We start from the raw sequence: 14,289 nt of genomic DNA on the forward strand, positions 1-14,289 counted from the left end.
CACAGTATGGACTTTTCTGTTAGCACACGAACAGCAGTGGAGCTGTGCTTGTCATGAGTGTGGTGCAACATGACCATGGCCACGAAATTCATAAAATCGTGAGATTTGTTCCTTCGTAACGCTGCTTGTGCATTGCCGTGGTCTATTACCATACAGGCTACTCGACCCAGCAGATGAACGTGCAGCTCTTGCCTTTGCCCATCCGTGCTGAAATGCAGCGAAGCCCAGCCATGCCCATAACGCCACACAGAAGTCTGGTTAAGCGCAGCCCTTTTTCTTCTCCCGAATCTACCTCTACTTCCTGATGGCACGCTGGTAGAAAGCAAGCTCCTCGCCCTCCAAGATGTAACCATCGACACGGCCGCTCTGGCCTGGACGGCTGGCAACAACGGCGTAGAGACGACCGGCCTCGAATTGACGCTCGATGGCGGCCTCAACCTTGCCAGCAGCCTTGTGGCGCGCAGCCTGCTTGGTCTCAACGCTCTTGCTCTTCTTGACCTCCTCAGCCTCAGCCTTAGCCTGGCGTCTGCGACCAAGTGGCTGGCCGTAGTGGGCCTCGTACCACTGACGGAAAGGCGCAGCGTCGACCTGGACAACGGCGGACTTGGTGAGGGTGTTGGTGCGGACCAACTCGTTGTTCGAAGGGTGGTATGCCACGGCAATCACACGGACCTTGCGAGAGATGCCCTCGCTGCCCCAGGAGAAGTTGCCGGAATCGAGGCGGAGACCACGGAACTTGCGGTTGCCGCCACGGGTGCGGACGAGGTGGACGCGCTTGGCTCCGATACGGGTGTTGGCGGGTTGACGACCCTTCTCGAAAGCTCTGTTCTCACATATCAGAAAATTGTTCTGATATGGGTGGAGAGACAATCGGGTTATGCATACCTCTTCTTGCGATAGTATGCGCGCTTAGCACCAGAGGCGCTGCGCTTGTGACGGGAGTCACGAGAGATACTGCGAACATGTCAGCGAGTGTCGCGTGCGACTGAGGGTATTGGAATGGTATGGACGATACCCCATGTTGGCGGTTTGTGAAGAAGTCTGTCGGATCGCTGTTAGTCGGTGCCTGCTACACAATACTGCTCCAGTCAATGCTGAGCGTGGGTAGACGTACAAATTGGCGGTCTCTTCACGGGCGCTGGGTGGATGGTCGTGCTACAACTGCGAGCCTGAAGTGTCGGCGTTGCAGCTTTCCAGACAGCCAGAAACGAAAAGCGAGTGTGCCAAGAATGTGGGTCCGGCCGGAGCCGAGAGCCCTAGACTCGTGGCGATCCCTGCCTACTCGGTTCTGCCACCACCACACATCTTGTTCTCAATTCAACTCTCTGTTGCCATCACATATCGTGTTCTCAGAAGAGCATGCGACTGATCGGCGCGCAGTCTATCTTATCATTTCATAATGGCTCTGACCTTTCGGGATCCTCGCGCTGCTGAACAGAACGTCGCGCTGCTGAACAGAACGTCATGCTTCTCCGCGATCCTAGTCAGGCCTAGACGGGTTCATGGCGGTCTACATTACGAGGACACGAGTATAGACATCTTCGAGACGTTATTCCACTCTCGACCAATCCTCCGCTGAGATCAAAGACGGGCGCGCCCCTGGAGGTGCTCCAAAATTTGGACCGTATTCTCTCTTAAGCACATTTGGCAAGACCACTTCGTCGCCCGAATGCACACATTTACGGACAATCCACTGTTGCACTGTGATTTGGTAGTGGACCTGTTCCACTTTCTACTCTACGCCCACACTTCTACCCGACATTCTCAGTCATGACCTTGATTCTATGTCATTCAGTTCTGCAGTCTACGTTAGCTTCCAGCCACGTGCACCAGCGGAACATATTACGATGCCATCCATACTCTTGGAAATGAAGGGTAAGCAGAAGAAATGCACAGACTCGCAAGAAAATAATTCCCAGACACAATCCGAGTCAGTTTGAACCATCGTCCCCGTTCACAGAGCAGCGGCAGCAAGTGAGGAAGGGTGCATGAGATTCTCGCCACAGAAAGTACATAAAGAGACGACATTCCAACACAAAAGAACTACTTCACTCATCCAGCAAAACCACCAAGCGCCAAACAACCATTCCATTCAAAATGAAATTCCTCGCCACCACCATTCTCTCCGCCCTAACCCTCCTCACCGCCCCATCGCTAGCCCAAGACGACCACCTCTGCGCCCCCATGGTCTTCTCCGCCCGCTACGACGACCTCGTAGCCCCCAGCCTCGCCCTCCTCCAAACCCAATGCTACAACCTCTGCGCCAGCGCCCGCAACTCCGCAATCAACCACTTCGGCACCTGTTTCTGGCAAAACGTCGCCAACGTCGAACTTCAATCCGCTCATCTCGTTCGCTCCGCTCGCTGTCCCGATCGCTGTACTCAAGCGTCGGTGTGGAGCGGAGATTGTGGTTGTACGCTTGATGCGAAGGATATTTATGTGGCGAATGATGTGGAGATGTTTCCGGATTGTGAAGCACCGAAATTGGCGCTTAAGTGCTTTGATCGGCAGGGTTGGACGCAGAGGTATGGGACGGAGTCGCCTGCTAGGCCTTGTCCTGGGACGAGTATGGTTTCTCAGAAGAAGGTTGATGGCAACAAGGGCAAGGAGATCGGGAAGGAGACTGGCAAGGAGACTGGCAAAGAGACTGGCAAGGATGCCAAAAAGGTGCAGAAGCTGGTGGTGGGCTGAGTGGTGCTCTGTGAAGGCAAGGCGGGAGGCAAGGAGGGAAAGAGGATTGTGTTCTTGAATACGGCAACCATAGGCTGTCGCAATTATCCTAATAAGGTTTGTGAATTCATTGCGCTTACTTATGAATTCCTGACATGCACAACTAGTTCAGCACCAGGTGTTCTGTCGTGCATACTGTGAGCTACTTGATTTATTTCATGGTCCATGTCTACACAAACAATGCTTCGCTCTCGTGACTGATGCCGTCCACCCCGACTGCACCATACACCTTCAATGGCACAGCAATCTCAAACGTGTCCGCTGGCAGTCGTTCCTTGGCGATCCAACTGGTCCCACGCTCATCGCTCCCAAGCTGTTCGAGCAATTCACCATCACCGCCCGTGCCCTCAATTCCTAGTCCTTGAGACTGTCTATGTGTGGTGAATTCGACCCGGAGCCGCCAATGTAGACTGACTCCAGTAGTCTCAAAACTTGGAGCCGCACTGGAAGGTATGGCAAGGCTGAATCCAATTTGCCTCGCAAACAGCGATGACTCTCTTACTGCCGCGTAGACTTTCCGAGTGACTCGGCTGATCGAGCTGCTGCTTCGGAGTGCAAGTGAAGCGTCCACACTTTCACAAGATTCCAGCTCGATCAGTAAAGAATACGTCGAAGCCCGGTGGGGCATGTTTATCGCCATTGAAGGAGCAGCAAAATCAATGGTACCAGTCACTAGTTCTCCGAGTCTGTATGCAGGCCGAAGCATTGTGAGTACGGCGACTGGTTGTCCAGACCGGGCAATATTGAACCTGTTATTACTCTGCGACTCTCTATCCCGCGAGCTCCCAGAATTGCCTCGATTGGCGCGGAGGATTGCGAAGTCAATGGCTTCCTTGATATTCGTCGGTGCCAGATCAACGACGCTGTTCTCTCGCGAGAGCATAGATCCGGGCGACGTGGGTGAGGTTGGCGACAGTAAGACGCCGTTCGAGTCCATGGGCATGTCCAGCAGTCTTTCAGTGTAGCGTAAAAAATCTTCTAGGCCCTGCTTGGGCGACTTCTTTGTCTTGGATACGAGATCCGACATAAATTTGGGCGCAGCACCAGCCCGAGATGGCTCCGATGGGACGCTTGTCGTCCTCGCAGCATCTTGCAATAAAATATAGGGCGACATGAGGTCGTGCCCAAGCGTGTCGCCACGCGAATCGTAGCTGCCGAGCACGCGGAATGGTATCTCGACGTGCTTCACGGCTTGGCCTTCCGGTCGCTGAACGCCGAGCGATAGATGATAGGTGACCTTCATTGCGCGTCCCTTGTGACTCGGCGGCAGGCCACGTGGAAGGGCGAAGCGATAGCTATAGCTCTTGCTCTCGCCAGGCGCAAGCTTCAAGTCCACGAACAGCAAGCTCTGGGGAGTCGAAAGTAGGGGAATCGTCTTGGAGCCCACTGTGGCTTTCATCTGCGCCATCGAGCTCATCTCATCCCCACCTAACAAGCCACCGAGAGACTCTCCTATGCTCCCCCAGCTCAAAGCACCGAACAAGCCTGAAGATCGCTTCGAACGCTCGACACCAACAACGCCGCCGCCGCTTTGCACTCCCTTTCGTTTCACTTCCTCGAAAGGTGCTGCATTGACCAGACTGCCATCGATTGTGAATCTTCCTACGGTTTGCGCGTAGGCCATCATTAGCGTTTCCGGAACGGCAGGCTGGTTCTGCGGGGATCGTGAAGGTTGTCGTGAATGCGCGAACTTGGGAAGTAAACGTCCAAATTGCTGCTGAAGTGGGAGCTCAGAAGTCATGGTCTCATCGCTGTGGTTGCTCATGGCATAGAACTCGCTGCTCGTTCTCGGTGTTCCATCCTGGGACGTCTCGGACATCACCCGTGCGATGGGGTTGAGGTTGCCTATTGTACTGGACCAACTGTCCTGTGGTTGTGGCGATCGCTGTCTTCGGCCAGAATGCATTGTCGAAGGATTTCGCGTGATTTTCGGGCGTACTGCCTCGGAGGGCTCAATGGGTGACGGAGCCTGCGCAGAAGGATCTAACGGAAACTTGAAGCTCTGGAAGGCAGCGGCATCTGGCCTTTCCGCGCTGGATTGCTTCTTCAAGCTGGAGTTACTGGGAATTCGAGGCGTGGTATCGGCAGATGCAGTGCCCGGTCGTCGTCGAGGCGGGCGTATTGGCACTGCAGGACCTGGCGAGGCATTGTCGTCCGAAGGACTCGTGGCTTCATACAAAGGCGATGGCTGCCGTGGTGACAACATGCCCAGAGGTGCAGCGGTGTTCGCTCCCAAACTCGATGTGTATTGCAAACTAGTGCTCCGACCGTGTCCTTTCCCAGCCCTCTTCCCTGGTCCAGCATTTGCAATGGGCATCCTCCCTTCACTAATCGCCTCGCTCCCAAGCGACATGATCGATAGACTTCGTCCATGGCCCTTGTCTGGTCTGGATGCACTCGTTGGCGTGTTTGCAGTCTGGGGCGTCGCACCTAGTAGACCATTGCCGGGTCTCGGAGAGGCATTGCCCACGCTCAAGGATAGTGTAGGGCGGTGTCCCTTGCTGCCTTGTGTGCCCTTTGCGCTGGCCGCTGACACCGACGGCGCCCTAGACAGCGATACGGGAGGAGGTTTGATCTGTGCCAGTGACGACCGCCGACTGTGCACCCTCGACGGGTCCATCGACTGAACTCTGCTATGCAGTCCGCCATTGCCCAAGGCATTGCCTGCACCAGTGTTGACTTTCTCCGCGCCAGCACGCCGTGCTATGTTTCTGAACGTGATGATGCATTCTATGTGCTCTCCTGCGTACACTGCCGGCTCTTTCCATTGTACGTAGGCGCGGATGTTCGACTGCGCATGCGGCGCTGGCGGCATTGTGTGTTGGTCGTTCTAGATCGCAGCTCGCTCAACTTTCCATAGCGATGACGACGCGAGCGCATCCTTCGGGGGCTCACTTGGTGATGCCGCCCAGCAGTATTATTTCGGTCGACACGCAACAAAGGCGATGGCAGGATAGCATGGCGCGTGGCAGCTTCGGCGATGGGTGATGCAAAGGCGACGGCGCCGTGTTTGCGGCTCAGCTTCGAGGTGAGAATGCCGGCCGCAGATCACGTTCTCCCGAGCCGCGCTGGATTGTGGCAGTGGATGACGAACTCGCGCAGAAAGGGGCATTGGAATTTATGCAGCATGTTGTCTGACGACCACGCCTCGTTTTTGCATGGATTAACTAACTTGTACGCAGTTATTCGACGCCACCGGCTTCACTGCGAGGTCGTCCGGTTTCACCCTCGCCAAGCCATTCTTGCCATAGAAATCCATGGGATACACAGTCTCCTGCTTCTCGCCAGTCACTTCATCAATCTGTCCCTCCCACCCTTTTCGGGCGCCTAGCACTACGAGAGCCTCGTAAGGTGTCAACAGCGGGCGCGGGAAGGCATAGCCCCAATCGATGCTCAGCCTGGGACAAGCAACCTGGACCCAACACTCGACATCTGGCATCGTAGCCAGTTTGCCGGGAAAGATTTCGCTGAGAAGCAGATTTATCCATGTAATCCCTTGTTCGCGAAGATGGTTCTCAATGAGAGTCATGGTATGAGGATTACCTTGTCGTCCAAGACTGCCCAGTATCAAGCCCCATTTCTTTGCCTTTCGTGCTTGAGATAGTGCCTTGGAGCGGTCTGCAAGAAGAGTGTCATGATCATACGTCTCGTGTGTTAGCCGCCGTGAGTATGGATCGTATCGATACGCTGGGGTGGACGGATTGTGTATCATGGCGCTTTCCAAGTGGAATCGACCATCGCCAAGATACAGTATGAGATCCACGCTTTGCTCCTTGGTCAGCCGAGGGGATGTACAGCCGAGGATCTCGCCCTTGGAGAGCGGCATGATCTGAGGGACAATGAGATTGTAGCCCGCTGAGCGCAGTTGTTGCGACGTGCCGTGAAGAGTAGCGTTGAATTGGATCGTCCCTACCATCGCAATCGTGCTTCCAGACTTGAAGTTGCGTTCAATAGTGGCAAGCAGATGCTCGACATCAATCTGTATGTCCACGAAGACATACAGCGTCTGGATCTTGGTTACGTTGACGGGAATCAAACAAGAGTGAGCATAGTGTACAAGCATGTCGCAGCCGAGGGCACGAGCCGTGTAGTCGTCGATGCAGCAAGCACCATACGTGACGTCGCCCATGATCAGCGTACTTACGCCGGGACAGAACTGCGTGATAATATCGGATATGGTAGTCGCGAACAGTAGTAGCCCCTCTGGCATTTGCAGTGCGATCTGTTTCGCGCCAGATGTCCTGATTCGATGTATCGTCTTGTGGATCTCGAAATTGTAGTTCTTGGGCAACAATGCAATAGCGGCGTTGATGTCCTTGTCGTACAAGATGTCATCTGGCACATTGTTCAATGCGCGAGCAGGCCGTCGCCGGGCAGCAACTATGCCCGTCAGCTTGATGGACGGTCTTGGTATAGGCAGGATGTGGCGTACCTTGAACGGCACCTGTTTCTTCGATCGAGCCACTGCCGGCCTCTGCCTTCGCTGCGGCTTTGGCGTCTGCCGCACGTCGGCCAATGAAGCGGCGCTTGGGCTGTTTCGGCTGTGTGGCGATGTCACCGTCGATAGAGGATGTAAGAGATACATCAGGGCCAAGATCGGCTGCCGCGCGATCAGACTCCATGTTGGCAGCGTAGCAGTGACCTTGCGTAAGTGCAGGTCTGTGTGAACAATGGCGACCAGGTTCTGATCTGACGCTTGCACTGTGCGTGGACAAGAAATGGCGGCAGAAATCTTGCCTGGTCGTGGCATCTGAAAAAAGACTTTAGAGTGTGAGACGAGCGTGGCTAGCGGCTCGCTAAGCTCCGGAGTCACGCAATGCTTAACGCATCCTGCTCGGGTGTTCCTGCATAGCATAGCAACGATTTCGCGCGAGCATGCTTGTTGTCACCGCGTCAGACGCAGGCCGCGCACACGGCCACTGCAGTCGGGGCGATACGGCTCTGCAAACGGCGTGGTTGCGAGCGCAGCGGCAGGCGGAGAGGCATAGCTAGGCGAGGCGAATCTATTTCGAAGCATGGATGCGCTGGGTCGCGAGGAGCCGCCGTTGGCCCCCTGGTCGCCGCCGTGGGCGATCCAGCAGAGAGCGCCGGCTGAGGCTGGCTCGTGGCGGCGCGCAGCAACATGGAGTGGAGACGGGTTTCAGAGTGGGCACGAGGCCGGTGCAGCACACGCAGCGCAGGAGGGTGCCACGGGAGGACGTCGTTGCAGCCGGAGCGCAGACGAGGTGTATTGTGTACGCGTCGTGCAGCAGAATTTGAGTGCAGAATATGGCGAGAGTGGAGTCTGGGTGGATCGCGCTCCGCGCCATTCAGGGTGAAGTCAATTGTGCCGTTGTCGAGAACCACAGCTCGCACAACCTCGTTTCGCCGTCTTCATCTCCAGTTCGCTCGTTGTCGCTCGTTGTCGCTCGCTGTCGTCGTCGTCGCTGTCCTTCTCCTTCACACCTGCGACTGTGGCTGCTGCGCTTCCGCCGTCCTCGCCACCAAACGACCGCATACCACACGCGTCAATCCCCGCCGTCCACGCGACCTCTGGCCCTGCTTCACACACGATCTCGCTGCCTTTCCTGGTCTGGTCCGCTATTCTAACAGGCCTTCTTCACTGTATCGCAATCGCACTCACCATATTGTATCGGACAACACATGCGGTCGACATAAAACTGCGCTTCGAGGCCCCTAGTGCAAATCGCTCTTACCCAGGCCTGGTCCAGCCGCTCGCACCCTGTCGGCCATGGACAGGCACAACCCGCCGCAGATCAGGCTGAACTCGGGCGCCGGCGACATCCTCCATATCAACACAGACGTAGGCGCAGACTCACGTCCACACCTTGCCACACGGCAACCTTCATCGCGATCACTCACACAGCCTGGCCGGTCTGGCACCGCGCAGTCATTGCGAAATGCCGTGAGCGGAAACTCCTTGTATTCCTCCGCTGCTCCAGCGGAGTCGGCAGAACTATTGCTACCCCCGCGCAAGAGCAAGACACGACGATTTCGAGATGATGACAGCCCTATGCGATCGCCCTCAGAGAGTGGCTTCAATAGTAGGAGAACATCGTGGTCTTCGGAGAGCGCTGGGAGTCGAGATAGCAGATATGGAGGGCCTTTCATCTCGCCTTTCGATGACTCGAGAGCACCGAGCAGAGCAGGTAGTGATGAGGGGGTGAATACTCAGACCGTGAGCGAAAAGTTCAACATCCTCCCGGGGGCCGGGCTGTTACTGTTCCCCGAGGACGTGGAAAAGGACGATTATTTGCACAATCCAGACCCAAACGATAAGGATGACAGGCTCAGGTGCTCCGACTTGCTTCACAGAAGAGGTGCCGTCAACTTGGGCGGGCTGGCATTAATCACCATTGGGATATTGATCCTGTTCATCGGATATCCAATTTTGTGCGCATCTCTTTTACAGCTCCGAGCATGTGCTGTCGCTAACATCGTCTAGGACATTCGTACAGAGCAAGCTGGAACCGCAGGGGACCTCATGCTCCAAAGACCCGCTGTGTATCTCAGACAAGGAGCCTTATCTGAAAAACGTGCGGAGGGGTCTCATAGATCCGGACACCCCAGAAAGTGCGAAGACTCGCAAAGGTGATAACGGCAAGGAGCAGCAACTCGTCTTTAGTGACGAATTCAATGACAACGGCCGCACATTCTACGACGAAGACGACCCGTACTTCCAAGCCATGGACTTTTGGTACGGTGTGACCATGGACCTCGAATGGTACGATCCCGACGCTGTGACCACCGGAAATGGCACACTCAACCTCAAGTTCGACGCTTTCCAAAATCACAACCTGAACTATCGATCGGGCATGTTGCAGTCGTGGAACAAACTCTGCTTCAAAGGTGGTTATTTGGAAGCTTCCATATCTCTGCCAGGACGCGGCGATACGATCGGGTTTTGGCCAGGTTTCTGGGCCATGGGAAACTTGGGCAGGCCCGGTTACGCTGCAACAACAGACGGGATGTGGCCATACAGCTATCACGATGAATGCGATGTGGGCATTACCCCAAATCAATCCGATCCAGATGGGCTTAATTACCTTCCTGGAATGAGGTTGCCCGCGTGCACTTGCAGCGGCGAAGACCATCCCTCTCCCGGCAGGAGTCGAAGTGCTCCAGAGATCGATGCCATCGAAGCATCTGTTGAGTACTTGGATCCTCCAGCAGGAGCTGCCATCGGTGCTGCTTCTCAATCTTTCCAAGTGGCGCCATTTGACCTGTTCTATCAGCCCCAGTCGGATTGGATGGAGATCTACGACTATCGCATCACCGAAGCGAACGCGTACCAAGGAGGACCATATCAAGAGGCCATCTCGGCTCTTACTGCGCTGAACAATAAATGGTACGATGGAAATGCATACCAAATCTATGCATTCGAATACGAGCCTGGCGCAGATGGATATATCACCTGGTATGTGGGCGATGAGCCCACATGGAAGATCGAAGGCAATTCCGTTGGGCCTAATGGCAATATTGGCCAAAGAGTGATCCCAGAGGAGCCCATGACAATCATCGCGAACTTTGGAATGAGTAACAGTTTCTCCGCCGTCAATCTTACTGGTCTGGCCAAATTGTTCCCTGCCACGATGAGAATTGACTACATTCGCATCTATCAGAACGAAGGCGATGAGATGACTTGCGATCCTGTTGGGTATCCGACCACGGAGTACATCAAAAACCATCCGGAACCATATGTCAACATCAACATCACGCATTGGGAGCAGGCCGACTACGATTTCCCAAAGAACTCCTTCATGCACGGCTGCAAGGCAGAGACTAGCAAACCAAAAGAGAAGAAACCTAAACGGTCTCACGAGTCAAGTTCGGCACAATGGAGGAGTAAATGGCTTTGGAGCTGAGGGAATCTCATGACGTGAGCTCAGAATTACGCGACCACGGCCTGGAGAGACTAATGACTGGAGCGCAACATTACTAACTTGCATTGCATTGCATCTATCAGCGGCATTGTAATCTTCTTTCCTGGAGCAGCACCTCGGCAACAGCAGACCGCTTTGGAATGTCCGAAGGGCCTGCTCGGGACACGTACCGCCGCATCCTGGTGTTGACTGTACGATTATGCATCTTTGGTTGCTTCATTGTGGATATCATTCGGCGAAGGCGCTTTCAAAAAGAATTTCGGATTTTTGATGCATGGCATGAGAGGGCTCGAGGCGTTTGGCAAGCAGGGACTTGGGATCAGGGAGGGCATGAAAATGAGGAACATGTCCACAGCAATGAGCATTTTCACACGGGAGCCTTTATACTAGATTCTTGGATTCATCACAGTTGAAGGGAAATGGAATCGTACGAGGGATCTGAATGCACATAATGAAGGATCAGATGATGGACGAAGATACTGTACTTGGCTCGTAGAATGTGGTCAAAGCCGGGTAGCTGCATCACGGAGAAATGCATGATCTTCCATTTCATGTGCACGTCGATGGTCTATGTCCACGCGAGGTAATCCAACAAGTCTCAGCGGAAGGACGACGCGCCATTTCAGGACTGAGCGCTGCGACGTCGAATTGCGTGGTTCTCGCCCGCTACACAGGTCATGCAGCTTCTACTTCGTGCATCCTTCGAATAGCAGAGCAGGCAAGCTTGAGCTCGAGCTTCTCCTCCACAACGCTTCACTTCTCGCTCCAGCGATCAACCTTGAAGCTACCTAACCAACCACCATCATGTCTTCCGGTCGTCTATTGAATCGTGTAGCGATAGTGACAGGTGCATCATCTGGCCTAGGCCGTGCAATCGCACTTCAACTCGCTGCGGAAGGGGCCAAAATCTGCTGCGTCGACCTCTATGAGAATCCGCGCAACAAGACCAATGCTGCTACCGGAAAAGCGGACGACTTCAACAATCGTACTGATGGAGAGACGACACTCCAGGAATTGCATCGATTGCATGGTGAAGAGAGGGCGGTCTTCGTTCATGCAAATATGACTAAGGCTGAAGAGGTAGAACATATGGTGACTCAATGTGAGATTTGCATTCCACGGCACCAGAACTCAACACGTTCTCTGATGAATCGTTCTCCTAGGCGTCAAGAAATACGGCCGCATCGATATCATATGCAACGTGAGCCTTCTCAGCCGACCTACAGCCCAATTCCTCTCACTAACAATCGCCATTCAAACAGAACGCCGGCATCTCAGTCGAATCAACCCACCCAACCCCCCTCCCAATCCACCTCCTCCCCGAATCCGACTGGGACCTAACAATGCTCATCAACGTCAAATCCATCTTCCTCGGCTCAAAATACGTCCTAACACAAATGCTCTCCCAACAACCCCTCCCTAATACCACCTCCCTTGGCTGGATAATCAACACCGCCTCCATCCAAGCCCTAGTAGCCTACCACAACACCCCAGCCTACTGCGCCTCCAAAGGCGCCGTAGCCCAACTAACAAAACAAATCGCATTAGATTACGCACCACATAAAATCCATGTGAATTCGATTTGTCCTGGATTCTTAAAAACGGCTATGACGCAGAATTTGCAGAACAGTCCGATTAAAAAGGAGGCGATTGATAAGGCGCATCCGTTTGGTGGGATGGGGAGAGTGGAAGATGTGGCGAAAGCGGTGCTGTTTCTTGCGAGTGATGATTGTGGTGAGTTTTTTTTTGTGTTTTCGTATTCCCTCGTTACTTCTATTCAATTTTTGGTTTGGACTTTTTGGCTCTGACTGAATTCGATTAGCTTGGGTTACGGGGGTGAATTTGCCTGTCGATGGGGGGTATATGATTACTTGAGAGAGGAACGGTGGTGGTGGTGTTCAAAAGATCTGATGAATTCAGGAAGTTCTTTGATTTCATTCACCAGCTTTGGGTTCAAAACCAATATGCCAAGCTCCATTGCCGTCCTGTGCACTGGATAAAGTCTCTCTTTTCAGCCTCACTCATTAGCAAGCATGTCCCTGGAACCCAGTCTCGAACGACTATCTCCGAGCCTCAAGAACGCGTAACCTCAGCTGCTCCTCTACAGTCTCCAGGTGCTTCCGCCACTGGCAGATTCTTGCTCTGCTTCGCCTTCAACGAGTCGTAGAGTTTCCTCCAAAACCAAAAAGTCGCGTTCCATCATCTCAGCCCAATTCTGCAAATCGCCGAATTCGTTGAGGCCTTTGGTGGTCTTGTCGAGGTCTTTTTGCCACTTGGCGCTTTCTTTGGCAAGCGCAGCAGTCTGCTTCTTTAATTCTGCTTCTTGCTTGGCAATAGCAGTGGCGTTGGCGTGGATATCGGCTGCTCGACGCTGAAATTGGCTGTCGTAGTTTGAGCCAGCAGATTCAAGCGATGCGACGACTGCTGCACGAGCTTCTTCTTGCGCTCGGGAGCTATCGCTAGCCACGGCTGTGGAAGAAGCGGTGGAGCTCGACGCCATGGTTGTAGACATTGTAGTTGCTGGATTGGGCCTGGTGCGCTCTGCGTTACGGTTGTGCGATGATAGTCCGTGATAATCTTCAATCTGGCAGATCCTAAAGTCCAAGAGCGGAGCTATTCTGAAGGTACATGATTCCATCCGCCAGCTCATCGGGTCGTGGGCAGTAGTGGATCCTGCCCAGCTTCTCATCTGACCTCGCAGGTGGTACCAGTCAGCTGGACGGCGCTGCTAGAGCAGCCGTCCGGCACCTGTAGGAGGACGAAAAGGAGCTCTGACTGGCTGGAATACCCTCCGGGCCAGCATGCTGAACGGCAACGGCCAAAGCAGTGGTCGAGGTCGTGCAAGAATCGGCGCAGCTCTGACGTGTTCACTGAGGTACCTGCGCTAGCTTGAGAGGTCTCGCTCTTCTAGAGACTGTCACATATATCGACTTGGTGGTGAATCCAGCATAAGTACTCGTTGCGAGTGGAGATACCGCACGACCTACCTATGAGCGAATGTCGACCAGGGCTTGTCAGTGCCAGGCATGCGATGAGCTCGTGATCGGTCGTAAATGTCTCGTGAGCGGTCTAGATGTGGCAATGCTCAGTGCAGATGGCAGTGTATTGATACGACCGTGAAGTAGAGCAATGGCTTTTCCATGGAGCACAGCGGGAGATCCTGGAGCTTTTCTCCGTCTCGCTGACAGCTCAGTTGATAGTGAGGCGGTATGGGAGGTATGGAGGATGCCTGTGTGCTGCATATTCATCCCACACATACCTTGGCCGAGGATGGGGCTAGTCGGAGACCACCGACAGCAGCGAAATGCACTGGCGGGTCGTGGGTGCTCATCGACGGCACTCGACGCTCAGCGGGAGAGCGGGTGAGCATCAAGAATGACTCCGACAATGGACGTACAGTACTCGGTGAGGGTTGCTGCTGTCCAGAATCGGCGGCGAGGAACGATGGCAGACCCTGCGCGGCGGGTGTCGCGAGCCGAGCAGCTCCACTCTGGCACGCATCGCATGTCGCCGCCGTCCTGGGAACCGCGAGCGAGCGCTGCATGCAACGCGTGTGGATGCGATAGGCGTCGTCCACAGCCCACCAAGATTCGCTGATGATTGTTGCAGGTGAGAGAGCAACATTTCCTTGTCTTTCCCCAAACTCTCCCGTGCTCTCCTTGGTCTCCCTTCGACA

General features: G+C 54.4%; 7 protein-coding genes across 7 annotated transcripts; 3 read left to right on the plus strand and 4 right to left on the minus strand.

Annotated features, from left to right (window-relative positions):
• Nucleotides 1-294: 294 nt before the first annotated feature.
• Nucleotides 295-1,020, minus strand: RPS8A (ribosomal protein S8A; the record flags this gene model as incomplete). Its single annotated transcript, XM_065601979.1, has 3 exons — nucleotides 295-823; nucleotides 886-954; nucleotides 1,016-1,020. 3 exons carry the CDS (start codon nucleotides 1,018-1,020, stop codon nucleotides 295-297), a joined length of 603 nt encoding a protein of 200 aa, XP_065458051.1.
• Nucleotides 1,021-2,097: 1,077 nt separating this feature from the next.
• Nucleotides 2,098-2,691, plus strand: RHO25_000085 (uncharacterized protein; the record flags this gene model as incomplete). The annotated part of the gene is made up of 1 exon (XM_023592715.1): nucleotides 2,098-2,691. One exon carries the CDS (start codon nucleotides 2,098-2,100, stop codon nucleotides 2,689-2,691), a length of 594 nt encoding a protein of 197 aa, XP_023459300.1.
• Nucleotides 2,692-2,899: 208 nt separating this feature from the next.
• RHO25_000086 (uncharacterized protein) lies at nucleotides 2,900-5,545 on the minus strand (the record flags this gene model as incomplete). The annotated part of the gene is made up of 1 exon (XM_023592716.1): nucleotides 2,900-5,545. One exon carries the CDS (start codon nucleotides 5,543-5,545, stop codon nucleotides 2,900-2,902), a length of 2,646 nt encoding a protein of 881 aa, XP_023459303.1.
• Nucleotides 5,546-5,893: 348 nt separating this feature from the next.
• On the minus strand, nucleotides 5,894-7,352 carry DPH1 (Diphthamide biosynthesis protein 1; the record flags this gene model as incomplete). Its single annotated transcript, XM_023592717.1, has 2 exons — nucleotides 5,894-7,110; nucleotides 7,163-7,352. The coding sequence occupies 2 exons, from the start codon at nucleotides 7,350-7,352 to the stop codon at nucleotides 5,894-5,896; spliced, it is 1,407 nt and encodes a 468-aa protein (XP_023459302.1).
• Nucleotides 7,353-8,461: 1,109 nt separating this feature from the next.
• Nucleotides 8,462-10,595, plus strand: RHO25_000088 (uncharacterized protein; the record flags this gene model as incomplete). Its single annotated transcript, XM_023592718.2, has 2 exons — nucleotides 8,462-9,123; nucleotides 9,176-10,595. The coding sequence occupies 2 exons, from the start codon at nucleotides 8,462-8,464 to the stop codon at nucleotides 10,593-10,595; spliced, it is 2,082 nt and encodes a 693-aa protein (XP_023459305.1).
• Nucleotides 10,596-11,417: 822 nt separating this feature from the next.
• Nucleotides 11,418-12,488, plus strand: RHO25_000089 (uncharacterized protein; the record flags this gene model as incomplete). Its single annotated transcript, XM_023592719.2, has 4 exons — nucleotides 11,418-11,715; nucleotides 11,777-11,814; nucleotides 11,876-12,347; nucleotides 12,436-12,488. 4 exons carry the CDS (start codon nucleotides 11,418-11,420, stop codon nucleotides 12,486-12,488), a joined length of 861 nt encoding a protein of 286 aa, XP_023459304.1.
• A 226-nt stretch (nucleotides 12,489-12,714) lies between these two features.
• On the minus strand, nucleotides 12,715-13,113 carry RHO25_000090 (uncharacterized protein; the record flags this gene model as incomplete). The annotated part of the gene is made up of 1 exon (XM_023592720.2): nucleotides 12,715-13,113. One exon carries the CDS (start codon nucleotides 13,111-13,113, stop codon nucleotides 12,715-12,717), a length of 399 nt encoding a protein of 132 aa, XP_023459297.2.
• Nucleotides 13,114-14,289: the final 1,176 nt, after the last annotated feature.

The sequence above is a fragment of the Cercospora beticola genome, chromosome 1 (assembly GCF_033473495.1).
Source record: "Cercospora beticola chromosome 1, complete sequence".
Classification (NCBI taxonomy): domain Eukaryota; kingdom Fungi; phylum Ascomycota; class Dothideomycetes; order Mycosphaerellales; family Mycosphaerellaceae; genus Cercospora; species Cercospora beticola.